The sequence below is a fragment of the Scyliorhinus canicula genome, chromosome 10, assembly GCF_902713615.1.
Source record: "Scyliorhinus canicula chromosome 10, sScyCan1.1, whole genome shotgun sequence".
Classification (NCBI taxonomy): Eukaryota; Metazoa; Chordata; class Chondrichthyes; order Carcharhiniformes; family Scyliorhinidae; genus Scyliorhinus; species Scyliorhinus canicula.
In genome coordinates this window covers 132,032,147-132,059,516 of record NC_052155.1, presented here as the reverse complement: position 1 = coordinate 132,059,516, position 27,370 = coordinate 132,032,147, and the positions used below count along the sequence as shown (strand labels likewise).

The following is a 27,370-nucleotide window of genomic DNA, read 5'->3' as shown; positions in this document are numbered from 1 at the left end:
AATGCGGGTGCAAAATCGACCCTTTTGTGTCTTGCTCTCACCAGTTTCTCAAACAACTTTTCAGACTGACATTGATATCCTTTAGGTGTAATTTCACTTTTAAAACAAGTGTTTGCTTCTTCAGTCATAAAATTTGCATTCTGCCAAAGATCTGGCGAGGGGGGCATTTTATCCTAATCTGCTGGTGGAAAACTATTTAATGGAAAGTAAAATCAGTAGTAATATAAATTAAGTCGTTAATCCAATACCATCAGTTTTGTACTGTGTCAGGTTAGATCAAAATAAACCCCCCAATGTCTGGAACAAAAAGCCTGCAGTGTTGCAAGGTATACTGCACGGACATTTAATCCAATATAAACCTGCTGAGAATAGTGATGTTCAGCTTGTCTATTTGACCTTCATTCCCAAAAGAGGCCAGTTGGTTCAGTGTCAGGTGATATCCGGTTAGAAATGGGCTCTGGGTTAGAAAAACAGCGACAGATAAAGATTGAATTCTGTGTGGGAAATGATGGTTCATGAATGTTTGAGAACTTCAATGTGTCACACAGATGGATGCACCAATTAGATAAATGAGTAAGGATTCAAGTTCAGACAAGTTTTCTGAAATTGTGCTTGATTTATGTTTGCTGGTGGGTCTGTATTTTTGCAGGACCTTTTCTCAAAAGATTCAATGGTTTGGGTAGACTGCTAGCTAGAGCAGATTGTAAATGGTCTGTGGTAGGATCAGGATCAGGATTAATGAGCTAAAATAGCATTCCTCTGTTCATAGTTCCTTATGTACTCATGAAAGTATAGACATACAGAACAAGTCTATTGGTTTGTTCCAACAAGGTTGGCAAATACAATCAACCAAACTAAAAGAAATAGGCAAATTGTAATGTATTTAGAATCTGATTAGTGGTAAATAGCACATGTGGATTCTTCATTTATGAATTTACTGATTTGTCATGTCTCTAACCGTGTGACCTTGATGCAGAAAAGCTTTTCTTTCTGAGGGCAGCACAGTAGCCCAAGTGGGTAGCACTGTGCTTCACAGCTCCAGGGTCCCAGATTCGATTCCCCGCTGGGTCTCTGTCTGTGCGGAGTCTGCACGTTCTCCCCATGCCTGTGTGGGTTTCCTCCGGGTGCTCCGGTTTCCTCTCACAATTGAAAGCGGTTAGGTGGATTGGCCATGATAAATTGCCCTCAGTGACCGAAAAAGTTAGGAGGGGTTATTGGGTTGCGGGGGATAGTGTGGAAGTGAGGGCTGAAGTGGGTCGGTGCAGACATGATGGGCTGAATGGCCTCCTTCGGCACCGTATGTTCAATATATATCACCTTTGGGTAGCATTTCATCTTGAGTGTGAGAAATACAATCTAACTAAGAATTACCTGCCTTTTATAACGAATAGCACGAATATCAAGCAGGTTCTACAAAGGCTGGGTGATCGGCTTGATGTATTATTGACCACAGAGTGAAGATGAAACACTTGGGGCACGATTGAACATGCAAAAACCAGAGTCCCGTTTTGGGCACACGTAGCAGTGTGTGTCTCAGCGCCAGAACAGCCCCGCTATCTAACGGGACTCTTCTCGGTTTTTTTTATCTCTTTCACGAATGCCCCATTGAGGTTGCACTTAACTCATTTCATGCACTGATGAGCTCAGTCTAGCCCACACTGAGAAATGTTTTCTGGAGAGCTGACTTCTCCAGTGTCTCCTCGGAGACTGGACGCCATTTTGAAAAGGGGCCCCAATCTCTAAATGAGCTTCATGGTCGTCTACACCCCCCATCCATGGTTAATGCACACCTGCAGACATGTGCATTAACTCCCCCCCCCACCCCATCCAAGTGAGCACACCCCACTATAGGGTTACTGAGCGCCCCACCCATTTTCAGGCCACCCCACACACCTTCATGAGCCCCTTGATATGTTGACCCCCCACCGTTCACGACTCCCTCACCCTTCCTTTCATAGGAATGGCCCCCTCAGGCTCTGACCCATGGTAGTGCCAACCTGGAATCCAGGCACTGCCAGCCTGGAACCTGGGCAATGTCCCTGGCACTGCCAAGGTGGAAGTGGGCACTACCTGAGTGCCAGGAATGCCAGGGTACTCCCCTGCCCTTCTGCCTCCAAGGTCCCTGAGTAGCCATTACATGCTTTTAGAGATCAGTACTGATTGGCAGCCGGCTGAGGCCTGGCTGGTGACTCCCGGGCACCAGGTGAATGCAGCGGCAAAATGGCTAATGGCTTATTTAAATATAATTATCTGGATCACGGCCAGCGAGGGCATGGTCCAGGTCATGCCAGGCATCCCATGTCGGGCGACTCGCTCAGGTTTTTGTGTCCTGCATGGAGCCCAATTTGGGCCTCTCTCATGATTCACGTGGTGGTAGAATCACATTGATGGTTGTTTGAGCCAGTTTTCAATTCTGAGATCTTCCCGTTCGGTTATAACATCAACCGGATCATAACAAAACAAACATAGTCTGACTAAGGAGGAGCCTTTGAATGACTTAGAAAACAATCTGAGGAAGGAGAAGAATAAGTCAGACCGAGCAGCGCAGATATGTTGGGCAGAATTCTTGCCGGCCGGGACGGATTTCCTGCCCGCACTGGCTGGAATATGCAAATAGGTGATGTTCATTCATTAGAATGCGATTAACATGCCGGAAGCACGAATGTCCACCCAGCCCCGTTATGCTCCAACCCCTGGGAGCTCCACCAGGTGAGCCTTGCTGCAAGCAGTGACAAGCAAATATTGGGGTCCTGGTGCAATGACCCTAAATGGGGTCCTGTGGGTTAGCCCATTGTTCATGTGCCCCTTTGCCACTGCCTAGGCTGCAGAGGGAGGGGCCTCTAATGGTCCAGGGGTTTGAGTGGGCGTGAGCTGCAGGTAAGGAATTGATTGCAGGACCCTTGCCCGCGATGGGGGTCCCATGCCTTGACTGCCCTTCCAGCGCTGGGCAAACTGAAGATCATTCTTGGCATGATGATCTGAGGCAGCCCGCTGTTCAAAATCATCATCCTTGTCTAACATGTTTAAACTCTAAAGTACCCTTCTCATTCTGAACTCCCCTGCCTGATTGCTGATGATCAGATCAGACAGTTCACTGAAGATTCAAGTAAGAAAAACTTTCTTTTTCCTCGCACCTGCTTCCTCAGACTTGTGCTTTTAAAACTACTGATTTTTCGTGTGTCAGAGCTTTCCAGGAATGCTGACAACTTTTGAAAAGCCTTGAAATCCACTGAGATCCTTTGAAATACCTAGCATTCATTCAATGTCAGTGCAGTACCTTTAACTAGACTTCGATTAGAACATATAGAACATAGAACTGTACAGCACAGAACAGGCCCTTCTGTCCACGATGTTGTGCCGAACTAGTCTGAAACGAAGATCAAATTAACCTACTCCCAATCATTCTAGTGCACTCCATATGCCTATCCAATAACCACTTGAAAGTTCCTAAAGTGTCCAACTCCACTACCATAGCTTGGAGTAGCCCCAACCACTCTGAATAAAGAACCTACCTCTGACATCCCTCCTCTATCTTCCACCATGAACCTTATAGTTATGCCCACTTGTAGTAGCTACATCCACCCGAGGAAAAAGTCGCTGAACGTCCACTCTATCTATCCCTCTCATCATCTTATACACCTCAATTAAGTCACCTCTCATCCTCCTTCACTCCAATGAGAAAAGTGCATAATTCTCTGAAGGTGGCCAGGCAAGTTGACACAGTTGTTAAGAGGTTTTACAGGATCCCTGGGTTAATAAATAGAGGCATAGAATATAAAAGCAGGGAAGTGATACTACACCTCTACAAACCATTTGTCAGACCACATTTGGAATATGGTGTTCAGTTCTGGATACCTTATTCAAGGAAGGTTAAAGCCTTATAGTGAGTGAAGAAGAGATTTACGAGAATGATACATGGAATGAGAAACTTTAGATGCAAGGAAAGATGAGAGAAATTGGGCTTTTTCTTCTCAGAGCAGAGAAGATTAAGAGGTGAATTTATTGGCGGGTCAGTGATTAGGGGTCAGTATTGCACGAAAGCTAGGAGTGAGATGAGGAGAAACGTCTTTACTCAGAGAATTGTTGGGATTTCGAATGTGCTGCTTGGGAAAATGGTGGAGGCGGATTCCATAGGAGGTTGCAAAAGAAAGCTGAATACATATTTGAAACTGATTAATTTAGAGAGCTACGGAGATAGGGCTGGGCAATGGCACTAGCTGGGTAGCTCTTTTGGGAGCCAGTGCTTACGTGATGGACTGAATGGCCTCCCTCTGTGCTGTAAAAGTCTATAAGTCCGTAATTACCCCAAAGTTTTACAAAGGATAACGGGAAGTAAATCACAAGTCATAAATATGGTAGTGTTCTTGCTGAATCCCAAACCTTTTGAAAATCTAGCTATCAATTCCCCAACTGGTTTTGGTCAGCAGTTACCTTACTGAGTGGATAAAGAAATGGGGTTGCAGTTGTGCATCAGTGAAGTCTTGATCTTCAATGGTGACAAATACAATATTGAAGAATATTTGAAAAATGTGAAGGAATTTGAAGAATATGGTTAGCACTGTTGCTTCACAGTGCCAGGGACCCATGTTCGATTCCCGGCTTGCGTCACTGTCTGTGCAGAGTCTGTATGTTCTCCCCGTGTCTGCGTGGGTTTCCTTCGGGTGCTCCGGTTTCCTCCCACAAGTCCCGAAAGACGTGCTTGTTAGGTGAATTGGACATTCTGAATTCTCTCTATGTACCCGAACAGGCGCCGGAATGTGGCGACTAGGGGATTTTCACAGTAACTTCATTGCACTGTTAATGTAAGCCGACTTGTGACACTAATAAAGATTATTATTAATAACTGAACTTGGACTGACAACCTTTGGAAATAGGTCTTGTATTTTTGAGTTGTTTTGTGAGAAAACTTAATCACCGAGCGGGACGAAGGACAGAAGTCAAACACTTTGGTAAATCTTTTGCTGCAGCATAGTTTAGTTTTAATGCATCAGAACTTTCTGTCTTCAAAATATGACCATCACTACAAATCTTAACATTAAAATAATTTGTAGAGAAGGACATTCGGGTGTTTTGATCTTGTTCATTGTAATTCAACCAAACTTGTTTGGACTTTCCTCATACAAACTGAAATGCAATAAATTCCAAAGATAAGAGGTGGGATTCCCCATTCCTCGACACCGATTTCGTAATCGGCAATCGGGCAGAGAATCCCTTTTAACGATGAAATCGGGGGCAGCGCCTGATTTTGGATGCTCCGCCACTTACAAAACAGCGTCATCGAGGAGCACGGCGTTGAGACGGCCTCAGGACATTATCTGAAGGCCCTACCCCTGATGCGCCGCCCCTGTTGGGCCGAGTTTACGATTGCACGATTGACTCATGTTCTTGGCAGTCGGAAACCCGGCGTGGCGGCTGCGGACCGTATCCGGTGCCACCAACAGTCAGGAGGGAGCTGTGCTGCTGGCCGTGTGCGGGGGGGGGGGGGGGGGGGGGGGGCTGCAGCGAGGGCTGGAGGGACTGGTGGGCTGGGGTGGCGAGGGGGCCACAATTTGTCAAGTCGGGTCTGTGTGCGGCCGCTTCCATGTTATACGGCGCAACCACTGCAGGCTGTCGCCGTGCTCATGTGCAGCCACGGACCCGGCAAATCTCCAGGTGTTTATAGCGGGAAGGCCGTGTGTTTTACATGGCGTGGCTGCTGGCCCCTCACTGGTTGGAGAATCAGTGCTGGGGCCTCGCTGATTTTTTGCATGTAAAAATGCCTGGGATCCTCCAGACATAGCCCCAAAAGAGGAGAAAGCAGCCCTACTTCTATAAACATTGAGTTGGATTCAGATGTCTTCAGTCATGCTGAGTGCCTTTAACCGAAGCCTATTTAACAAAAGTAAAGTACGCCAGAAAATGTTACTTCACTCTGTCAGAAACATCTAGGTTTAGATCACTGGATTAAATTTGTTTTATGGAGAATTTGAAATTACATGTTGAGATTTAAAAATTGAAACTTAAACAATGTTGTATTTACCTCACAGGAGACCTCATAAGATTCCACTGTTTACCAGGATTCACTCTGATTGGTAAGGAAATTCTTACTTGTCGACTCGGAGAGCGTTTGCAAATGGATGCTGTTCCTCCATCTTGTGAAGGTTTGTACTTCACACAGTCTTTCTTTATATGATCCAAATCTATTGTTACATGTTAATATGATTGATTGATATTTTTCGAATCAAATTTTTTAAAGAAAGTGTTTGTTGCGCTGAAAGACATACAGATTGAAAATTAGGGATTTTATCTCCACAAGATGCAGTCTTAAATGCCAATTTAAATAGGGTCCTTGGCTTGCTTAGGATGGGGCATCAGTGGTGGCTAATTTAAGGGTTCATTGACCAGAGGTGAATGATGCTGTTTGTCTGACTAATTACACCCCTGCCCCACTGCTCCTCCATCCTATTTTTCTGTTGGCAGGATTCAACTTGCACAACTAAATTCAATTTAGTACATGAATTTGGAGACTTGTATAACAAAATTCTGAAAAGAAGACAGAAATTCCAAAATCAATGGCAAGATACAAAGTATTAATTGCACATGTTGCAGGAAATAAATAGCAGTTGAATGTCTCATTCACAGCCTATCTAACCTTCAGAACATTGCAGCTATGTTACAGAATCGATAATAAAGGCAAAGTATTTCCTGCTGTCAGTCACATAAAGGTTTATGAGCTCAGTCGTAAACAAAATTACTATCATTTCCAGTCACACAATGCAGAGGTTTATGGTTCCTTATTATTGGCTCAGTTATCGACAATACTTCATTGATCTTCCACCTGTAATTTTGGTTGTTTATATACTTGGAAAGAAAAATACAACAATTTTTTTTGGTTTGGAATAACGTTAGTAAAAGTTGATATCGTGAGCCTGATAGTGAAGGGAGTAGTAGCCACATTAATGTTTGCAATGGTTTGATTGCGGAAGCATCCTGCATATAATACGGCTCTGCTGATTGAAGTTAACTTACTTTCACTGGCATGAATAGATGCTTACAGGTATTTCTCCTGATTATGTTCATTATATTCACCCTTAAATTAGACACCGCTTGTCAGGATTCACAGTTCCTCGAAAAAAATCAGTCATCAAGTGACACAGGACACATAGCCCTCAGAAACAAAAGGGTCAAGGTTTGATACATCTGACTCATTACGCCTAATGAGCGACTAAACATTATTGCATAAAATCTCAGTACCGTACATTATGTTGGCAGGATGAAATATGAGAGTTTTAGAAACATTGAAAATTCTTTGCTCCAGTCATTAATGTGAGCGCAAAGGCTGGTATGCAGAAACCCATTTTACACTCACACAGACAATAGGGACTGAAGGAAAATAAATCCAATTGTGTGTGTTCTTCTCCATCACTGCCGTGAATTCCTCAATAAAGAATTGAGTAAAGGCCTGAATACATGAGAAATTTCTTGAACCTTCCACCCGCACCCACAAAATAATAAATCATTACTTTACAGTGCGTGCAGGCCATATAAAAGAAACGTTTAATCAAAATAAATGAAAACGATATTCGAGTAAATCGTTGTAAGCTTTTGGATTTTAATACATTTAAAATACAACAACGTTATCCTCTTGGTCTATCTGTAGTTCTCATTTGGCTTATTCAAAAGAGTAAAAATCCATAAAAGATGTCTGTACCTACTTAAAGGATTGTTTCTGTTTTTATTTTCAGTGCTGTGTCCAGTCAACGAGGTGCGAACTGACTCGACAGGTGTCATATTGAGCCCTGGTTATCCAGACAGCTACCATAACTTCCAGACCTGTGCTTGGAGCATTATTGTGGAAAAGGGTTACAACATCACCTTATTCTTCGAGTTTTTCCAGACGGAGAAAGAGTTTGATGAACTCGAGGTTTTTGATGGTAACTTAAAAGTTGTCATAAATGGCATTCAAGATTTATTTACTTGCACAGACCCATAGTTCCATTCTTTCAGTTATTTTTCCATTCGCTTCCATGCATCGGTGTAATACTTTGGTTGTAACTGAATTGTTTTCCAAATTTGCTCGCAAATTCCTGGGCAAAAACATTTAACTCAGAAACTATAAATTTATCCAAATGATGCATCACAAGGGACTTCTCACATTCCAATTTGCTAATATTAAATTCTATCTGGAATGGATACTTCCTTTAATTTCCATGCGCAGAAACTTAATTAAATTATTTTCTCAACCAGGGGCAAGATTCTCCATTTGGGAGTCTATGGTCTCCCGCTGGGAGTGCAAATCACAAAGCAAATTTACGCATAGCGAGGAATAAGAGGGACTCTCAAGGGAATCCCTCTATCAGGCCGCCATTTTAAGTGGGAGGCCGGATAGCAAACCCAGCCCACCTCTCCCCCTTCCCCTAAATATGGAGACTCCAGAGACACTCTAAATACAGACACCCTCCTAAGGGACCCCCACATGGATCCCAAAACTGAAGGGACCACCACAGGCACCCCTAGAAAAGAAACCCCTTTCTGGAAGTTAGAGAACAGTCCAGACAGAGGCAGTGAAAATAAATAACTCACCTGGAAGTATCATGCGTCCATTCTTGGAAAGAGAAAAGCTGTGACCTGTGTTTAAACCCCTCAGATCTCTTAGGTACAAGCCATTCATTCATTTCTCATCATGATTGACACTTTCCACAAAACCAATGTTAGCCTTGCTTCATTCATCTTCTTCACTCTATGTGCTGTAACCACAATGTTTACAAACATTAACCACATCAAAAAAGGTTAAGTGCATTCCAATCACGCCCTTCACACTTGAGTGATTTTCCTGAAAATTGACAGCACTTAACTCTCTTTGATATGGTTGATGTTTGTAAACATTGTGGGCTATAGCGGTGGCAGGGTCTGGTAAGGGCGGTGTGGACAGGTAGTGCATTGTATGGGAGGAGGGTGACCCTTGGTTGGACTTTGGAGGTAACTCCCTTAAGGAGTTGCCCCCTTGGCCCATGGTAAGGTCTACATGTCATGTTTATGTTTAGTAATATCTGTCGTGATCCACATCCACGTGACTCCCGGTCTGGAGGACCGGAAAACTGCGAGGGCCCGGAGACTCTGGCGCTGGACCTGCTAAATGGATTCAAGTGGTCATTAGCGTCCATTTGCATCCATTAGCATCCTTCCACTGGCACACTGGTGAGAACCTCAATCCTGCTGCTAGCCAGGGGCCGGAGCATAGTCACTTTGGCACCTGGTGCGGACCTCTATTTCAGCTGGACACCCAATTTTCCACTCTATTGCGATTCATGTTGCTGACGTCACTGGGCGGAGAATCCAGGCCCATGTCAAAATAAAAATCTGATTAGAAACTTTAACTGATTACTTTATCAAGGATTGGCACTCCAGAGGATCGCTAAAGTTGCAGCTTGCAATATATGCATTTGGAAAAATTCTCTTTGTAAACGATAGCCTCACAGAGATTTACAGCATGGAAACAGCCCCTTCGGCCCAACATGTCGATACCGCCCAGTTTTTACCACTAAGCGAGTTCCAATTGCCCGCGTTTGGCCCATATCCCTCTGTACCCCTCTGAGCTATTTAACTGTCTAAATGCTTTTTAAAAGATAAAATTGTACCTGCCTCTACCACTGCCTCTGGCAGCTCATTCCAGACACCCACCACACACTGTCTCAAAAAAATGCTCCTCTGGGCCTTTTTCTGTCTCTCCACTCTCACCTTAAACCTATGCCCTTTAGTCTTAAGCTCCCCCACCTTTGGGAAAAGATATGTTGACCATCTACCTTATCTATGCCCCATATTATTCTATAAACCTTTTAAGATCACCCCTAAGCCTTCTACGCTCCAGGGAAAAAAGTCCCAGTCTATCCAACCTCTCCCTAGAACTCAAACCATCAAGTCCCAATAGCATCCTTGTAAATCTGCTTTGCACTCTTTCTAGTTTAATAATATCCTTTCTATAATAGGTGACCAGAACTGTACACAGTAGTCCAACTGTGGCCTCACAAATGTCCCGCACAACTTCAACAAGACATCCCAACTCCTATACTCAATGTTCTGACCAATGAACCAAGAATGCTGAATGCCTTCTTCACCACACTGTCCACCTGCGACTCCACCTTCAAGGAACTGTGAACCTGTACTCCTAGATCTCTTTGTTCTATAACTCTCCCCAACACCCTACCATTAACTGGGTAGGTCCTGCCCCAATTTGATTTACCAAAATGCATCACCTCACATTTATCTAAATTAACCTCCACCTGCCATTCGTCGGCCCACTGGCCCAATTGATCAAGATACCATTGCAATCCTAGATAACCTTCTTCACTGGCCACTAGGCCACCAATCTTGGTGTTAGTTGCAAACTTATTAACCATGGTTCCTAAAAATCATTAATATAAATAACAAGTAACAGTGGACCCAGCACTGACCCCTGAGGCACACCATTGGTAACAGGCCTCCAGTTTGAAAAACAATCCTCTATAACTACTCTTTGCCTTCTGTCATCATGTTAATTTTGTATCCAATTGGCTACCTCACCCTGGATCCCATGAGATGTAACCTTATGCAACACTCTACCATGTGGTATCTTATCAAAGGCCTTGCTAAAGTCTATGTCAACTGCACTGCCCTCATCTACCTTTTTGGCTACCTCTTCAAAAAATTTGATCAAATTTGTGAGACATGATCTTCCACTCGCAAAGCCATGTTGACCATCCCTAATCAGTCCTTGCCTCTCTAATTGCCTGTAGATCCTGTCTCTCAAGAGTACCTTCTGACAACTTAGCGACCACAGATATTAGGCTCACCGGTCTGGTACTTCCCAGACTTTTTCCTGCGGCCCTTCTTAAACAAAGGCACAATATTTGCTATCCGCCAATCTTCAGACACCTTACCTGTGGCTGTCGACAATTAAAACATCTCTGCTGGGATACATTTCGTCAGGTCCCGGGGACCTATCTACCTTGATGCACTTTAAGACTTCCAGCAGCTCCTTCTGTAATATGTACACTCCTCAAGACATCACTATTTATTTCCCCAAGTTCCCTAACATCCATGCCTTTCTCAACAGTAAATATTGATGAGAAATATTCATTTAGGATCTCACCTATCTCCTGTGGATCTGCACATAGTTGACATTATAGATCATTAAGAAGCCTTACTCTCTCCCTTGTTACTTGTTTGCCCTTTATGTGTTTGTAGAAGCTCTTTGGAATCTCATTTGCCTTGTCTGCCAAAGCAATCTCATGTCCCCTTTTTGCCCTCCTGATTTCTCTCTTAACTCCACACCGACAACCTCTATACACGTCAAAGGATCTACTTAATCCCAGCTGCCTATGTATGTCACATGCCGCCGCCTTCTTTTTGACCAGGGCCTCAATATCCTGAGTCATCCAGGGTTCCCTACTTCAACCAGCTTTGCCCTTTACTCTAAAATAAATGTACTTACCCTGAACTCTGGTTGGCACACTTTTGAAAGCCTCCTACTTACCAGTCATCCCTTTGCCTGTTCAAATTCTTTGAACTTCATAAAATGTTCAAAGAAGGTAAGCAGAAATTATTTATCGCAAGCCACATCTCCTGCAGAGAGACCATTTTGATGGTGTATTCATTGCAATTTTGATTTGTTTGAATTTTCAAAATTCTAATCCGTAAAGTGCAGAGAAGAAAGGAAATCAATTTCACTGGGTGATGCCTGTGTCTTCACTTACTACAGTTTACACAGGATTGATAAAGTCATCTAAAATCTCAAATCATTATGTGCAGACATTTAATAGCCTGAAGCCAAATTTAAAAGAGCTAAATTATCATCTGCACCTTGGAATATCTTGCACATCCCACTGCCAATCGACCACAATATGATGTCTTAACCCCAGAAAGTCTGCCAGGATATGTGAGGATATGCCAGAATATGTATGATTACAGTTTATCAAGATTGGAAGCTTGCCAATTTTATTTTCATACAATTTCCTGAACAATTGAATTAAAATCGTTCCAGTGTCAAATTAAATTTTTGTAACAAGCCTCATCCATTCAATTGTACTTCTGCATTATTAGTGATCAGGCCATCATATCCTTTGTTATAGTAACCCTGTCAGAACTCTGTGGAAGTTCCAACCTGGCAGCTTTTAGGTGGACTTGAGAGGACAGATGGGTCCTCAGTTCCATCTAAAAACAACACCTCTTACAATGGAGTACTATCTGAGAACTGAACTGAAGTATCAGCAGAGGCTATGCGGTCAAGTCCTTGGTTGCAACTTGATCTCACATCATGGGATTCTCCCCTACCCGGCATGACGGGGGGTCCCAGCGTAGGGGAGTGGCGCCAACCACTCCGGGGTCGGGCCTCCCCAAAGGTGGGGAATTCTCACCTTTGGGGGCTAGCCCCGTGCCGGAGCGGTTGGCACCAGAAGACTGGCGCAAAAACCTGGTGCCCCCGGCAGCGGGGCTGGCCGCGGAGGAGAAAGAGTGCACCCAGGGCACTGGCCCGGAGTCTGAGCGGGGGGCCCCGATCGCGGGCCTGGCCACCGTGGGGGCACCCCCCGGGGTCTGATCGCCCCCCCCCCCCCCCCCCCCAGGACCCCGGGTCCCGCTCGCGCCTCCGATCCCGCCGCCACCAGATGTGGTTCAAACCTCAGCGGCGGGTTGAGGCCTCCCAGCGACGGGACTTCGGCCCATCTGGGCCGGAGAATCACCGCAGGGGCCTCTCCGATTGGAGTGGCGAGATTCCCGCCACCTCCACTTCCCGGGTGGCGGAGAATCTCTGACACGGCGGGGGCGGGATTTTCGGCGGCCCCAGGCGATTCTCTGACCCTGCTGGGGGTCGAGGAATTTCGCCCCATGTCTTAGAGGTTTGAATGCTGCCACTGACCCTAGGTTGATAAATTAATGCATTAATGATTGTAGCCTGTTATTTAATAGAGAGTTTCCGGGCATTGTTGAAGAGTTCATAAAAATGATGGGTGACGAGGCACTAGAATTAGGCAATATATCTGGATTGTCACACAAGGTATTGCATTGTTAAACTGAACATGCATTTCCTGTTGCGACAAACATCAAATCAAATCCGACTCATAATCTGAAGATCATTTACTCTATACTAAACTTACATTTGAAATCCTTTGTTAAAACTGCATGAGGACAGGGTCTACACTTGAAATGTACTTAATTGACGGTGATGCAGCTTGGGGTGTCCTGAGCTCATGAAAGGCACTATGTAAACACAAGTCTTTTTTCTCTATTATCAGAAAAATGTCTTGCAAATTTTATTCGACAATAGCCAAACTGCATTTGTAGGAAGATACAAGAACCATTCTTGTCATCATTAATACATCATTTGACAGAATGTAGGGATAAGCAGATATTTTTGCTTATCCAATAGCCACAATGCTGGAGATCCTAGCATTTGCACCATTTTAGTGAGGAAGGGTATTCCATACGAATGGAGTACTGTTGCCTTCAGCTTCCTTCTCTGCATTTGGTTCCAACTAAAAGCGAGGATCAAAATGAAAGGTCAGAAATTTTCAACTGAACAAATATAATGGTCTGATATCTGTCCCATTATACAGTAGGAGTACAAGTAGATTTTTCTTGTTTGAATTGTGTGTTTTTCCATGGGTTTTTCGTTTGCTTTGTGCCTGACGTCCAATTTTCTTCCAACATCAATTTCAGCTTTGCCACTTCAATGTAGACACATAATTCAGATATATTGAAAATGCTGGGTAATGGTTGAGGGAGGTAATTCTTTTCTACCCACCATCTAATGAGTATAAATGGATGAAAATTCAGCACATTATGGTTTGTGGAGCTATGTGAAACTTTGCTCTGAGTACAGATGAGATACGTTATAGATAGAATAGAACTGTTCTTATCCTAACTTGAGATTTCAATGGGATTTGGCAAAACAATTACAGATTTGCAATTAAAGAAAGACAAACAATATGAGCAACGTCCTACATGAAGCTTTCTGTTCAACTGCATTTAGCACACTTTACAGAAACACATTTCTGCATGTGTTAAAAGAGTATTTCAGATGTATATTTTCTCTGCAGTGAACAGTATGATCGTTTAGCTCTGCTAGGTTTTGAAATGTGAGAGTTTTTATTACTTGACAGCATCCTTAATTGATCGTACATCTTTATGGGATGTCATGTTGAGTTCCAAGCGCGTATGAATCTGAAGTGTAATTGATCTTTTAAAAGATTGGGGTCTAAATAGCCACAAGAAAATTAGGTTGAAAGATAGGACTGTGGAGATGCAGTGACAAACATTGAAGTAGAATTTCATAACAATCAGCAAAGATACATTCTGTTGAGAAAGAAAGACTCTTGGAGAAGGATGCACAACCAGTGACTAATTAAAGAGATAAAAGTAACGGCAAAAAACATACAATTCTGCGAAGGTTAATGGTCGGTCAGACTATTGGCCAAAATTTTTTAAACAGCGAGGAATGACTAATCAGTGCTTTACTGACTAAGAAATGAAATGTTGTTAAACTTGCTGAGGGAGAAATTAGTCATATGAATGACTGTGGCACAAGCACATGATTATGAGAATGTAAGACCATGAGAATGACTAACTGGCAGCAGCATAGCACTGCTGCCTCACAGAGCCAGAGACCCCGTTCGATTCCGGCCTCGGGTGACTGTGAAGTTTGCACGTTCTCCCCGTTGCTGCATGGGTTTCGTTTAGGTGCTCCGGTTTCCTCCCACAGTTCAAAGATGTGCAGGTGAGGTGAATTGGCCATGCTCAATGCAAAAGGATCAATTGGGGGGGGGGGGGGGGGGGGGGGGTGACGAGGTACTGTGCTCTTGTGGAGGGTCGGTGCAGACTCGATGGGCCCATTGACCTCATTCTCAACTGTAGGGATTCTATGGGTTCTAATAAGTATGAGAGAAAGTTAGCAAGAAATAAAAGAACCGATAATGAGAGTTTCTACAAATATTTAAAAAGTAAAAGCGTAATCAAAGGGAGGTTTGGTCCTCCCAGAGAATGAGAATGGGGAATCGGAAATAAGGAAATGGCAGAAGCGTTGAAAAGATATGTTGTGTCTTCTCTGCAAAAGAGATAAATAAAATCGCAGGAATACTTGTAAACAAGGGGGGGAGGAACTTGAAACAATTGCAATCACCAGGGAAAGTGTCCTGAGAGAATATATAAGGCTGACAGGTCCACAGGATTTGATGACATCCATTCAAGGGTCTTAAAATAAATGGAGATAGTAGATGCATTGTTTGCGATTCTCCCAAATTCCATAGATTCTGGGAAGATCCCATTAGATTTGAAAATAGCAAATGTAATTCTTCTATTCAAGGTACAAGAGAGACTGAAAACTGGAGACTATAAGAAAGTAAGCTGAACATATGTAAGGAAAATGCTAGAATCTATTATTGAGGAGGTTATAGCAGGGAACTTAGAATATATTAATGTAATTGGGCAGAGACAACATGGTTTTCTGAAATTTAAAAAAAAAAATTTAGATTACCCAATTATTTTTTCCAATTAAGGGGCAATTTAGCGTGGCCAATCCACCTACTCTGCACATTTTTGGGTTGTGGGGGCGAAACCCACGCAGACACGGGGAGAATATGCAAACTCCACACGGTCAGTGACCCAGAGCCGGTATCGAACCTGGGACCTCAGCGCCGTGAGGCGTTTGTGCTAACCACTAGGCCACCGTGCTGCCCTATGGTTTTCTGAAATGGCTATTGGTTGGAGGTTTACAATAAACTCCAACCAATAGCCATTTCAGAAAACCATGTTGTCGCTGCCCAATTAGATTAATATGCCGTAACCTCCTTAATAATAGATTCTAGCTGGGATTTTCCGCTTCTGTGAAAGTCAATGGACGTTCAGCTGGCCCACTGCATCCCACACAGCAGATCCCTCTACCCAGGGCCAGAAACTCTTGGCTTTGTGTTTGACTAATTTATTGGAGTTCTTTTGGGAAGTAACAATCAACATGGATAAAGAGAATCTGTGGATGTAGTGCACTTGGATTTCTAAAAAGCATTTGATAATGTGCCACGTCAACATTTTTACACAAAATAAGAGCTCATTGCGGAGGGAGAAATATATTAGCATGGATAGCAGAGAGTAAGAGATACATGCGGCATTTTCGGTTGGCAAGCTGTAACTAATGGAGTGTCACAGGGAACAGCGCTGGGGACTCAACTATTTAGTCAGTGACTTGGATGAACGGATGGAATCTACGGTTGCTAAATTTGCTGATGACACAAAGATGACACAAAGCAGGCTGCAAAGAGATGTAGGTAGTTTAAGTGAGTGGATAAAAGGTTGTGGGAATGTATGAACTTGTCCATTTTTGCAGGAAGAATAAAAAATAATTATATTGTTTAAACGAGAGAGATTTCCAAATTCTACAGTATAGAGAGACCTCAGTGCCCTGATACATGAATCTAAAAGCTGGTATGCTGGTACAGCAAGTGGTTAAGGAGGCAAATTGAATGTTAAGATTAATTAGCAAGGGGAATCGAGTATTGAAGTAGGTATTCTGTATAGTTTTGGTTTCCTTACTTCGATATAATTACATTCGAAGCAGATTAGAGAAAGTCCACTCTCCTGACTCCTGCGATGAGGAGTTTATTTTATGAAAAAAGATTGGGCAACATGGACATGTATATTAGTAGAATGAGAGATAATCTTATTCAACCTAATGATATCCTGAGGGGATCTGACAGGGTGGATACCAAGAGGATCTATCCCCTTAAAGGCGACACTAAAAGTGGGGACGCAGTTTGAAAATTTGGGGCCTAAGCACCAAAGCACCCAAAACATTACATAAAGGAAAATTTACACGAAAGCATGATCAGACAAAGCTCAACACTCAACACTCAATCAATTAACAAAACATCTGAAATGTTTTAAGGAGGGGGAGAAATCTGCAGAATCAATAGGTTTAGGGAGGCAATTCTGCAGTCTGGACAGTTGAAGGCATGATGGCCAATGGAGGACCAAATGAAGTTCGGGAGTGCAAGAGAGCGGAGTTTGTTGTGGTGAAGATGAGAAAAGCAGCCTCACAGAGCTCAAAAGTGAAAATCTTAAAATCAAAGGCCAGAATCTTCCAATGATGGTGTGGCCTCTTTGTGGGTGATCCTTCAAGGGCCACATGACCCACCCTGAACCTATGGAGAAGGAGCATGTGATCTTGCACCTATGTGGTGTCAGACAAGGACCCGTGTTCTGTGGGATCTTCAGAGTAAGCCCAGGAGTCGAAGGAACTTGCCCTGTATTGGAGTTTTGTTGATCTGTAAATATAATAACTCTCCGTTGCGATTTAACACTGCCCTGTTGTATCACCTTGTGCTACAACATTGGCGATGAGAATAAATCAGTTCAGTTGAAAGGAAAGCCGTTGACTTTTAGAAGGGGGGGGAAGAATGGCCTCTTGGTGTCATGCTGAAAGGTAAAGAATCAACCACAGTTGATTAGCTATGCTACTATTTGAGAAATTCGATAAATTCGATTTGGAGGTTGAAAGTTGGGTTGATATGCAGAAAGGCTTTGATACTTTTGTGCTGCCAATGGAATCATGGCAGAAGACGAGCAAAAAATTATATTACTCACAGTTTATGACCCACAATCATATAACCTCATGAGAAACTTAACATCTCAGGAGGCTCCAGACACTGGGTCTATTGATCAGTTAGTGCAACTAGTGAGAGAGCACAACAATCCCTGGCCACCCATTATAATGCAGTGCTATAAATTCCATTCAGCCATTTGGGATCCTGGAGAAACAGTACCTGCCTTTCTAGCCAGGCTTTGACCGATGTCTGAACATTGCAAATTTGATCCATCTCTCAGAGTGATATGGTACGTGACCAATTGTCTGCAGTATCAATAACTTCATCATTCAGAAAAAGGTGCTGACAGAAACCAGAATACCCTTAGATAAAGTGGTTGAATTGTCTCAAGCAACAGAAAGTGCTAAACAATGGGCTTTTGAACTGCAAGGTCTGCAAAGGTTGTTGTCTATCTTGGCAATGTCTTACTAATGGGGGTAACACCGAAGAGCCTTGTGCCAATTTGGAAGAAGTTCTCAGGAAATTCAGAGAAGTTGGTGTATGCCTGAAGTGCGAGAAATGCATATTTCAGGACGATGAGGCCAAACATGTAGGTTTCAAAGTTGATGCAAAAGGCTTACATCCACTCGAGAACAACTAAAAGCGTTAAATGTGGTGCCAGCACCAAGGAATGTGACTGAGCTGAAGTCCTTTTTAGGGACAGTCAACTATTATGGCCATTTGTTACCCAACGTGTCTACAATTTTGGAGCCCCAGCACCAGCTGTTGAAGAGGCATCAATGATGGAAGTGGGAAGACTCCCAGAGAAAATCTTTTGACTAAGTGAAACAGGCTTTACAATGTTGACCTTGTTTGTCAATTTTAACCCAGACAAACCATAATAGTCACGTACGATGCATTACTTTATGGCATAGTGGTGGTACTTTTACATAAGGTGAAAGATGGCGTGGAGCAGCCGTCATCTTTGCTTTCAGAACTTTATCGGATGCCGAAAGGAAATATTTACAGATATTGTGGCAGTCATTTATACTGTAAAAGAAATTCCATCAATAAATTTATGGCTGCCACTTCACCAACGTCTCAGACCATAAACCGTTACTTGGCCTTTTCCACAAGGAAAAAAACGGTTCACCAATCGCGTCGGCCACAGTACAAAAATATTCATTAGTGTTGATTGCATGTTCTCATACTTTTTGACACAGACCAGGGGCGGGATTCTCTGACCCCCCCCCCCCCCGCCAGCATGAGTTGGCGCATGCGCTGGAGTGGCGCATGCGCTGGAGTGGCGCATGCGCAGAACCGCCGGCGTGTTTCCTGCGCATATGCAGGGGGTTTCTTCTCCACACCAGCCATGGCGGAGCCTTACAGAGGCCAGTGTGGAGGGAAAGAGTGCCCCCACAGCACAGGCCCGCCCGCAGATCGGTGGGCCCCGATCGTGGGCCAGGCCACCGTGGGGCACCCTCCTGAGGCTGGATCCCCCCGTGCCCCCTTCACCGAAGACCCCGCTCGACGGCCAACAAGCCAGGTCACGCCGGGATGGATCATGTCCATTTCACGCCGGTGGGACTGGCCGGAAACGGGCGGCCGCTCGACCCATCAGGGCCCGGAGAATTGCCTGGGGGGCCGCTGCCAATGGACTCCGACCAGCGCGGCGGGATCCCCGCCACCGTCTGAAAACCGGCGCCTGAGAATTCGGCAGCCGGCGTCGGAGCGGTGGGGCGGGATTCACGCCCCCCCCCCCCCCCCCCCCCGCTGGCGATTCTCCGACCCAGCGGGGGGTCGGAGAATCCCGCCCAAGTTATCTGAGCCTCCATTCCAGGACGAAGATCGTCCTGGCTCTGACTTTGCTCAACACTCTACCCATTTTGTCAGCCCAGACCACGATGATGACAGGAACCCGGTTTCATCGAAGGTAAAAAGAATAATTCTCACCGCCTGGCATTTTGATAAATCAGAGCAAGTCAGGCCTTACTTCAAGCCTAGGGATTAAATTACCGATGAAGCCAGGGTTCTATTGTGGGGGTGCAGAGAGATAGTGCCACCCCTAGGGGGACAACTACTTCTTCAGGAGTTGCTGAGCGTACAGCCTGGCCAAACCAAGATGACTATGTTGGCTAGGAGCTACATTTAGTGGTCCGGTATAGACAGAGAAATAGAGGGTGGGATTTGCCTGCTGTTCACACCGGCAGGAAATTCCGGTCCCACGACAGCGACGAGGGGTGCAGTCAATGGAAAATCCTATTGACAACGGTGTGACCAGTAGAACTCGCTTGTGGGCCACCTCCGCCGTTGAAAAACACGCGGCAGGGTGGTCTGTAAATCTCACCCAGAGAGTGTAGTCAGCCTTTGCGAACATTGCCAGATGCAGCAGACCCTTCCACCTGCAACTGAACTACAGCCTCAGGAGTGGAAGGGCCATCCGTAGACAAGACGCTACATCGATTTTGCGGCCCTTAATGGGAGTGATTTTTAATTGCTGTGGATACCCACTTAAGATGGTTGGATTTCCAACTCATGCATTCAATGACTATGCCGCCAACGTCGACAAGTTGTGACAGAGTGTCACAATACACAACATCTAAGAATTGACTGTTTCTGAAATTGGCTCCACTTTCACAGCCGAGGAGTTTCAACTCTTCATCATATTTAACAGCAAACTGTAGTGCACCTTGAATATGTGTGCAGGAGGTTCAGTACTAAGATCTCCAGTTAAACACTTGGATTTTAAAGGAGAGTCTGACTATATGGTTAGTTATCAAAGGAAGTTCTAACCCAAGGGAATATTCAGTTTATCATTCAAACTAAGGTCCAAGAGATCAGAGAATCTTCCTTTTCCATCATTTGTGATGCATAGATGGACATCCCTCGTCCATTTCGTTTCTTAATTATATGTCAAAGGGATGTTTTGTAACCTGCCTGAATGCTAAATTATTTTAAAACAAACATAATTATTTTAACTTAGGGAGTGGAATAACCTCAAACGTGAAAACAATCCCTAGATGGCATTGCAATTCACTTGCATCAAAGGCGTTTGGACTTTGGCTTTAGGCAGAAAAATAATGCAATTTAAATGCTAATTACCAACAGAAGTACATGGAGGCAAGGACATTTTGTTTACAGAATACATAACCAAATAGGCAAACTTTGTGAATTATTTTGGCCACATTGAAAGTCTTTTGTCGCAGTGTGCATTTAATTTTAAGAAACAGTTCAAATATAGCATGATGCTGGTCAAAATGCTTATTTGTGAATAATTTAAAATTACAGTGGCACAAGTTTCACCATTAATGCAACTCAGAGTGTCTCATCAGAACTGCCCACCTTAAGAAAAATAAAATTATCTTTCTTTCTCAAATTTAACATCCCTACAGTATTATTTTTAATCTGTTCCGAATTAGTAATTTTCATGAAATTCTCAGTCCTGTCCCATTGTGCTTGTCTTCCCTCTCAACCAAAGAAACTTACTGGAAGGAATAGCGTGCCCCACCCCTGAAGTTTGGCGACAGGAGGGTGCAAGGTGGGATCTTCATCACCTTTTCACCTGATTAAGTCTGGGGGTTAAGTTTCATGACAGCCTCCCTGCCCAGAGCTAACTGAGGCCCTTAAGTGGGCGAGTAATGCCCACTTCAGTGCATCACCCTACTGCTGCAAGTATTCATCCAACATGCAGGGATGTCGCCATGTGCGAATCCTGAAAAACTAACCCTAATTGGGTTTGCTTGAAGACTCCCAGGAGTGGGCCTTCTATATGTCTGATCGAGGGAGCTGGAAACAGGGGGAGGTTATTGGGATGGGACGGGGAGGAGTGCCGTTGTTTAAAGTCACCCCCTTCCCTACTAGTATCCTGCCTTCATTTATTTGCCTGCGGTCCCTTACTGATCCTGGACCTCTGGTGGATGCATTGACCACTCTGGCTGCCACTGTCTGCAATAGAGACCTGCTGGCTTCTGATTGCCTTGCAGCTCTCAGGGGGCCAGATTTCCATCCCAGTGCCCCTTAATTATGGGGACATCTTGAGATCGGCCACTGAAGTGTCTTTAAGGCACTTCCTCATCAAGGGCCAAATCAGGGCTCTCACTAGCTTTCTTGCTGGCAGTCAAGATTCCTGTCACCTGGATTAAATTCCATCAGTCATACTGTAACAAATTTGACTTGTGGAAGTGAGATTAAATCTGTTTAAAGTGTCTTTCTGTTTGCTCATCTTTAATAATCCTGAATACACTTTCTTCTATCATTACTAAGCAGCTTTCAGTCTGCAAAAGATAGACATGTAGGACCTTCATGGACAAAAGGAACAAGCAGCAATATGAATCTGACATATTACAAGGAGAATATTTCAAACTCAAACCTGGGAGGGTGGAGGAAGACGATATTGGCTAGGATTCTCTGCTTGCTAATGCCAAAATTATATTCGGCGATCGGGCGGAGAATCCCTTTTGACTCTGAAACGGGGGCGACGTCTGTTTCGGATGCTCCAAAATGGCATCATCGGTGAGTACGCTGCATGCTGTTGGGACGGCCTCAGGATGTCACCCTAAAGGCCCTCCCCCGATGCTCTGCCGATGGGCTGACTTCCCGATGGATTGGGACACATGTCCTCTGAGTTTTCATCAACCTCTCATGGCGGCTGCGGAATGTGTCCAGCGTCACCGCACTCGGGGTGGGGGGGGGGGAGCCCTGGCTGGGGGGCTTCAGCGGGGACTTGGGGTAGGGGGGCATTGGTCCGGGGTGGAGAGGGGGACTATCTGGCAGGCCGAGTCTGTGCGCGGCCGGCGCCATGTTGTACGGCGCGACCGCTGCAGGTCATCTCTGTGTGCATGCCGACCATAGACCCGGCAATTCTCCAGCCGTTTCTGTCAGGAATGCCGGGGTTTTTACGTGGCATGGCTGCTAGCCCCCCACCGGGCGGAGCATCAGTGTGAGGACACCGCCGACCTTTTAATCGTAAAACTAGACACTTCCTCCGGACATAGACTCAAAATCAGAGAATCCAGCCCTAAATCTTTAGCGTGAAAGAGCTTGGATGGTTGAGGGAAAGAATATTGATTCTAAAAACATAAAATTTTTGAATATTGCGGGAAATACCTGCTTAAACTTATTCTCCATATAATATGTCAATTTTATATTGCGAGTAGGATTCAGCTTTTACTTCACCTATTTTCTTAATGATGTATCAAACAAAATCATGGCAAGGAATTTTCATATTGGTGATCCACAGTTAAATAATGCAAGGGCTTCCGCAGTTGCCCACCAAATAAGAAACACATGTCACAGTGTGGTTTATAACATACAGACCAAGAGGTTTCGGCTTCAATCCCCAGTGCCATGCTGCTAGAGGTACAGACATTGCAAGTTTCCTTTGTGTTAAAGAAAATTGGAGAAAAGTCAGCCAGACTGCCCCCTCACTCCTGATTATACTGGAATGACCCTTGTTGGAAAATCAGAGTGTGTGAAATAAGTAACAATATGTTTCATTTAATTTGCAGTGGGGTTGCTCCTGAGTTCTCCGCTTATGGAGTGAAGTCTCAAGCTGGGAAAACAAGGATACATATATGGATCCTTTTTTGTGTGTAGAGTGAGGCCCAAGTTTGATGACAAGGGGAGATAATTTAAATGATGCGAGTGGGTTCCCCAAATAGTAAGGTGTACCTAAGCCTGACAGGAGACTGGAAATACTACCATCAGGGCTGCCCCTGGAAAATGGCTGCAGCACATCTGTATTTTCCCTTTGGGAAAGGAACTGAAGAGCGCTGTTAACATTTGGAAGATTATCAGGAGTACAGTTACGACCTGTGAAAATAACCCCCTCCCCCCACACACACACCTCCCCCACACCTCACCCCAACCCCCCAGCCCTGTCCAGGTGGGTTCAGATTTCACAAACTGTAAGTTTATATTCTGACCCTCCTATATTTTCCCTGATCAGCAACTAGAACTTGCAATTTGGGAATCCCCTGTCCTAAACACAACCTCTCTCTTATATACCTCCCTTCATTGGGGCATCCATCTTAAACAAAGACCAGTGGAAACGAGCAGGAAAGCTGGGACAAGAAGGACCCAAATTCCGACCTAATTTCCACCTCTTTCCCTGCACATCTACTGACGTTATTACTGAGATCGGGATAATGAATTATTGCCAAGTGTTCCTTAATTGATGAGGATCTGTTTTATTTTGTTCAGAGTAAAAAACATATAAGAATGGTGTAATCGTTATCGAGTATTTTTACCTGATCCTTGGTTTCATTGAGTACCAATTTCCACAAGAGTAAAAATCAGGACAATTTGGCCAGTACCTAGGACTGGATTATTGGGACTATGTCCCCACGCCGTTCTGAAAACTGTGGTCTTTTACGCCAGGAAAACTGGCGTCAAAAGGCCACAGATTCACCGTCTTGCAGGAGCTAGCAGGCAGCTATCGGAGAGTAGCTGCCGATACGGCCTCCCGCACTTCCGGGTCAGAGGCCGCGCATGCGTATGGTGGCGGCCTCCAGTGGCCGCGCAGTGCTCCATGGCAGACTCAGGCTGCGGACCTCGACCACCGAAGTAGTGCCTCGCGTCGGCCGCTCGCCCGTCCCGGATCGCCCGCCCACATAGCCCCCAGTCCCGAATGAAGACCCCCCCCCACCCTCCGATTGGTCCTCCCCCTAACTGTGGTGGCCCCAGACTGAGTCTGCAGCTGCCATGCGAGGTTCCCGAATGGCAGGACCATGTTACAATCACGCAGTCGGGAATTCGGGTGGTCGGAGATGGAGAATAGTGGGGCGGGCCTCAGACAATGGCCTGAGGTGGTGGATGCTCGGCACGGCGTACTCCTCAAGTGCAGTGGAACGGCCCCGGTCCCAATTTCATGCGGGAAAATGGATTCTCCACCCCACCACCGAACACGATTTTGGTGTGGGATGCAGTGAATCCAGTCCATAGATTTCTGGCACCATGCCCGTTTTGCATTTCACTGAAATTGTGACTTGCCAGGGGAAACAGTTGGGCCTCCAATTACAGTAAATAGAGGCCCTATAAGCCCATGACTTTGACCTGCAAACCCATTTTATCGAAAAACCATTGGCTTGACACCGTTGTATTCCGGAACTCTGAGCCTTAGCATTCCTGGACATGGACTGGAGCTGAAGCAGTTGTGAAGAGTTGACCGTGTATATTTGGAAAGCTGCCTTTACAGTTGATGGTATTTTTATTACTTCTTGTTTGGCTAAATTTATATCAACATTTAGGCCAGGATTCTCTGTTCTGGAGCTGATGGGCCAGAAGAGAATCACTGCTGGTCTCTGCTGTCTCTAGGAGTGGGTCCGGTGTGTGGGTCTCTCCCCTTCACCATGCTAATTTATACATGGGAAATAGCTCGCTGGATTCCGTCAGAGTCCCGGTACTGGGCTGCCCACTCAAAATGGTCCAGCGATAGTCATTCCCCCCACCTCCATGGATAACGGATTGCTACCCACACAGCATGCATGCATGAGGGTGACTCGACCCCCCCCCCCCCAATTAGAGACCCCCATCAGTCACCCCTGTCTGAAATCTGCAGAGCAGTCCAGTCAGTGGAGGGAAAAAATCTGCATTACCCTTCCCTAGTGGCTGCTGCTTCAGCCAAATATGTTTAAAGCAGCAGCAGTTACAAGTGTCAGAAGCTTCCCTGAAAGCAAGTGCACTTCAAAGGGCTTTGAACACCTGGACAGCCTTTGAAAAGCAAAACTTTCAGCTTTCTCTTTCTGCTGGAAAAAAGAGGAAGTGAAAGCACCTGGCTCCTTTTGATGTGGTGAGGAGCTGTCAATCGTAGCAAGAGCATTTATAAACATTCTGCTTATCCTCGAAGCAGTGTAAGTGAGATGTATTCAAGCGTGAAGGGAAAGATAAATACAGAAACCCCGCTAAGCAGCTGTGTCTGGACCAATAAATCTGTCAATCAGTGGCGAGTGCAATGTATTGCTGTGTGAAATTAAATGGAAAATTTGATTTCAAAGGCTATCAAGGGATTTGAAGTTCTTTGATGTTTACTTGGCTTTCGAGGAAGCCTCTGACACTTATGACAGCTACCACTTTAAATACTTTGTTAGAAATAGCAGGGAAGGGTAAGTGAAAATGCCATAATTTTTTACTCTCCAGCCTGGACTGCTCTTCAGAATTCATACAATCATAGAATTTACAGTGCAGAAGGAAGCCATTCGGCACTTTGAATCTGCACCGGCCCTTAGAAGGAGCATCCTACCCAAGCTCACATTATCACCGTAACCCAGCAACCCCACCTAAATTTTTTTTTGGTACTAAGTGCAATTTTAGCATGGCCAATCCACCTAACCTGCACATCTTTGGACTGTGGGAGGAATCCGAAGCACCTGGAGGAAACACACGCATACACGGGGAGAATGTGCAGACTCCACACAGACAGTGACCCAAGCCGGGAATCGAACCTGGGACCCTGGATGTGTGAAGCAACCGTGCTAACCACTGTGCTAACCACTGTGCTACCATGCTGCCCTTTCAGGCAGGGGTGACGGATGTGGGGATCTCTGATGTGGGGATCTGGGACGGGATTCTCCCCTACCCGGCGTGACGGAGTGTCCCGGTGTAGGGGAGTGGCGCCAACCACTCAGGGATTGGGCCTCCCCAAAGATGGGGAATTCTCCGCACCTTTGGGGGCCAGCCCCGCGCCGGAGCGGTTGGCACCAGAAGACTGGCACAAAAAACCGGCGCCTCCGGCAGCGGGGCTGGCAGAAAGGCTTTCGCCGGTCGGCGCATGCACCAGCGGTGACGTCAGCGGCCAGCTGCTGCTGACGTCACCACCGGCGCGTGCGCGATGTGGGTTTCTCTTCCGCTTCCGCCATGGCGGAGGCCGTGGCAGCCGTGGAAGAGAAATAGTGCACCCATGGCACTGGCCCGGAGTCTGAGCGGGGGGGCACGATCGCGGGCCTGGCCACCGTGGGGGAACCCCCCGGGGTTCGATCGCCCCCTGCCCCCCCAGGACCCCGGGGGCCCGCTCGCGCCGCTGATCCCGCTGTTACAGAGGTGGTTCAAACCTCGGCGGCGGGAGAGGCCTCCCAGCGGCGGGACTTCGGCCATCCAGGCCAGAGAATCACCGCAGGGGCCTCGCTGATCGGAGTGGCGAGATTCCTGCGACCGCCACTTCCCGGGTGGCGGAGAATCTCTGCCACGGCGGTGGCGGGATTTTCGGCGGCCCCAGGCGATTCTCCGACCCTGCTGGGGGTCGGAGAATTTCGCCCCTTATGTGGAGGGGGTGTCTGATGGGGAGTGGGTCCGGTCAGTATGTGTGCTGTGGGAGCCCGTGATGCAGACGAGGATGCCACAATTGTAGGCAATGGAGAAACCACTCCTTAAAATGTTTACATTGCACCACTATTACAAAAACGGCACAAAACCAATGGTAGCCACATTTTTTAAGATGCTTCTGCATCTCTGCTTCTCTGTCACAGTTGTTTTCAATTTTTTATGCAATGATATTTTAGATAGAATATGTTTTTATTTGTTGTGCCTTTGTGTCACACCTATCCATTTCTTTTCTTCACGTAACTTCAAAATCTTTTGCCATGGCGGCTGCACAAAAGCAATTGAGAATTCTTTTAAAATATACTTTGCAGTGTTAATTTAGACGTCTTTTCAGATTTTTGGCAATTGAATACCCCCATACTAATGGAGTGAAAATCATTCCTTCGTTTTTAAAGGTGACTAAATGCAACTAGAAAGCTTCAATGGAATTCAAAACAAAAAGTCACATATATGCATTGCAAATCAAATAAAAACTGTCAATTTTTCATTTGATTTTATAAATTATCAAGGTCCTGAAAAATGTTTAATTT

General features: G+C 45.3%; 1 protein-coding gene across 1 annotated transcript in view; it reads left to right on the top strand.

Annotated features, from left to right (window-relative positions):
* Positions 1 to 27,370, top strand: part of csmd3b (CUB and Sushi multiple domains 3b) — a 2,394,280-nt gene that overhangs the window by 2,214,503 nt on the left and 152,407 nt on the right. The window contains exons 51-52 of the mRNA XM_038809755.1: positions 6,027 to 6,140; positions 7,725 to 7,913. Of these exons, the coding sequence (XP_038665683.1) occupies positions 6,027 to 6,140; positions 7,725 to 7,913 (303 nt within the window). The remainder of the gene's footprint in view (positions 1 to 6,026; positions 6,141 to 7,724; positions 7,914 to 27,370) is intronic.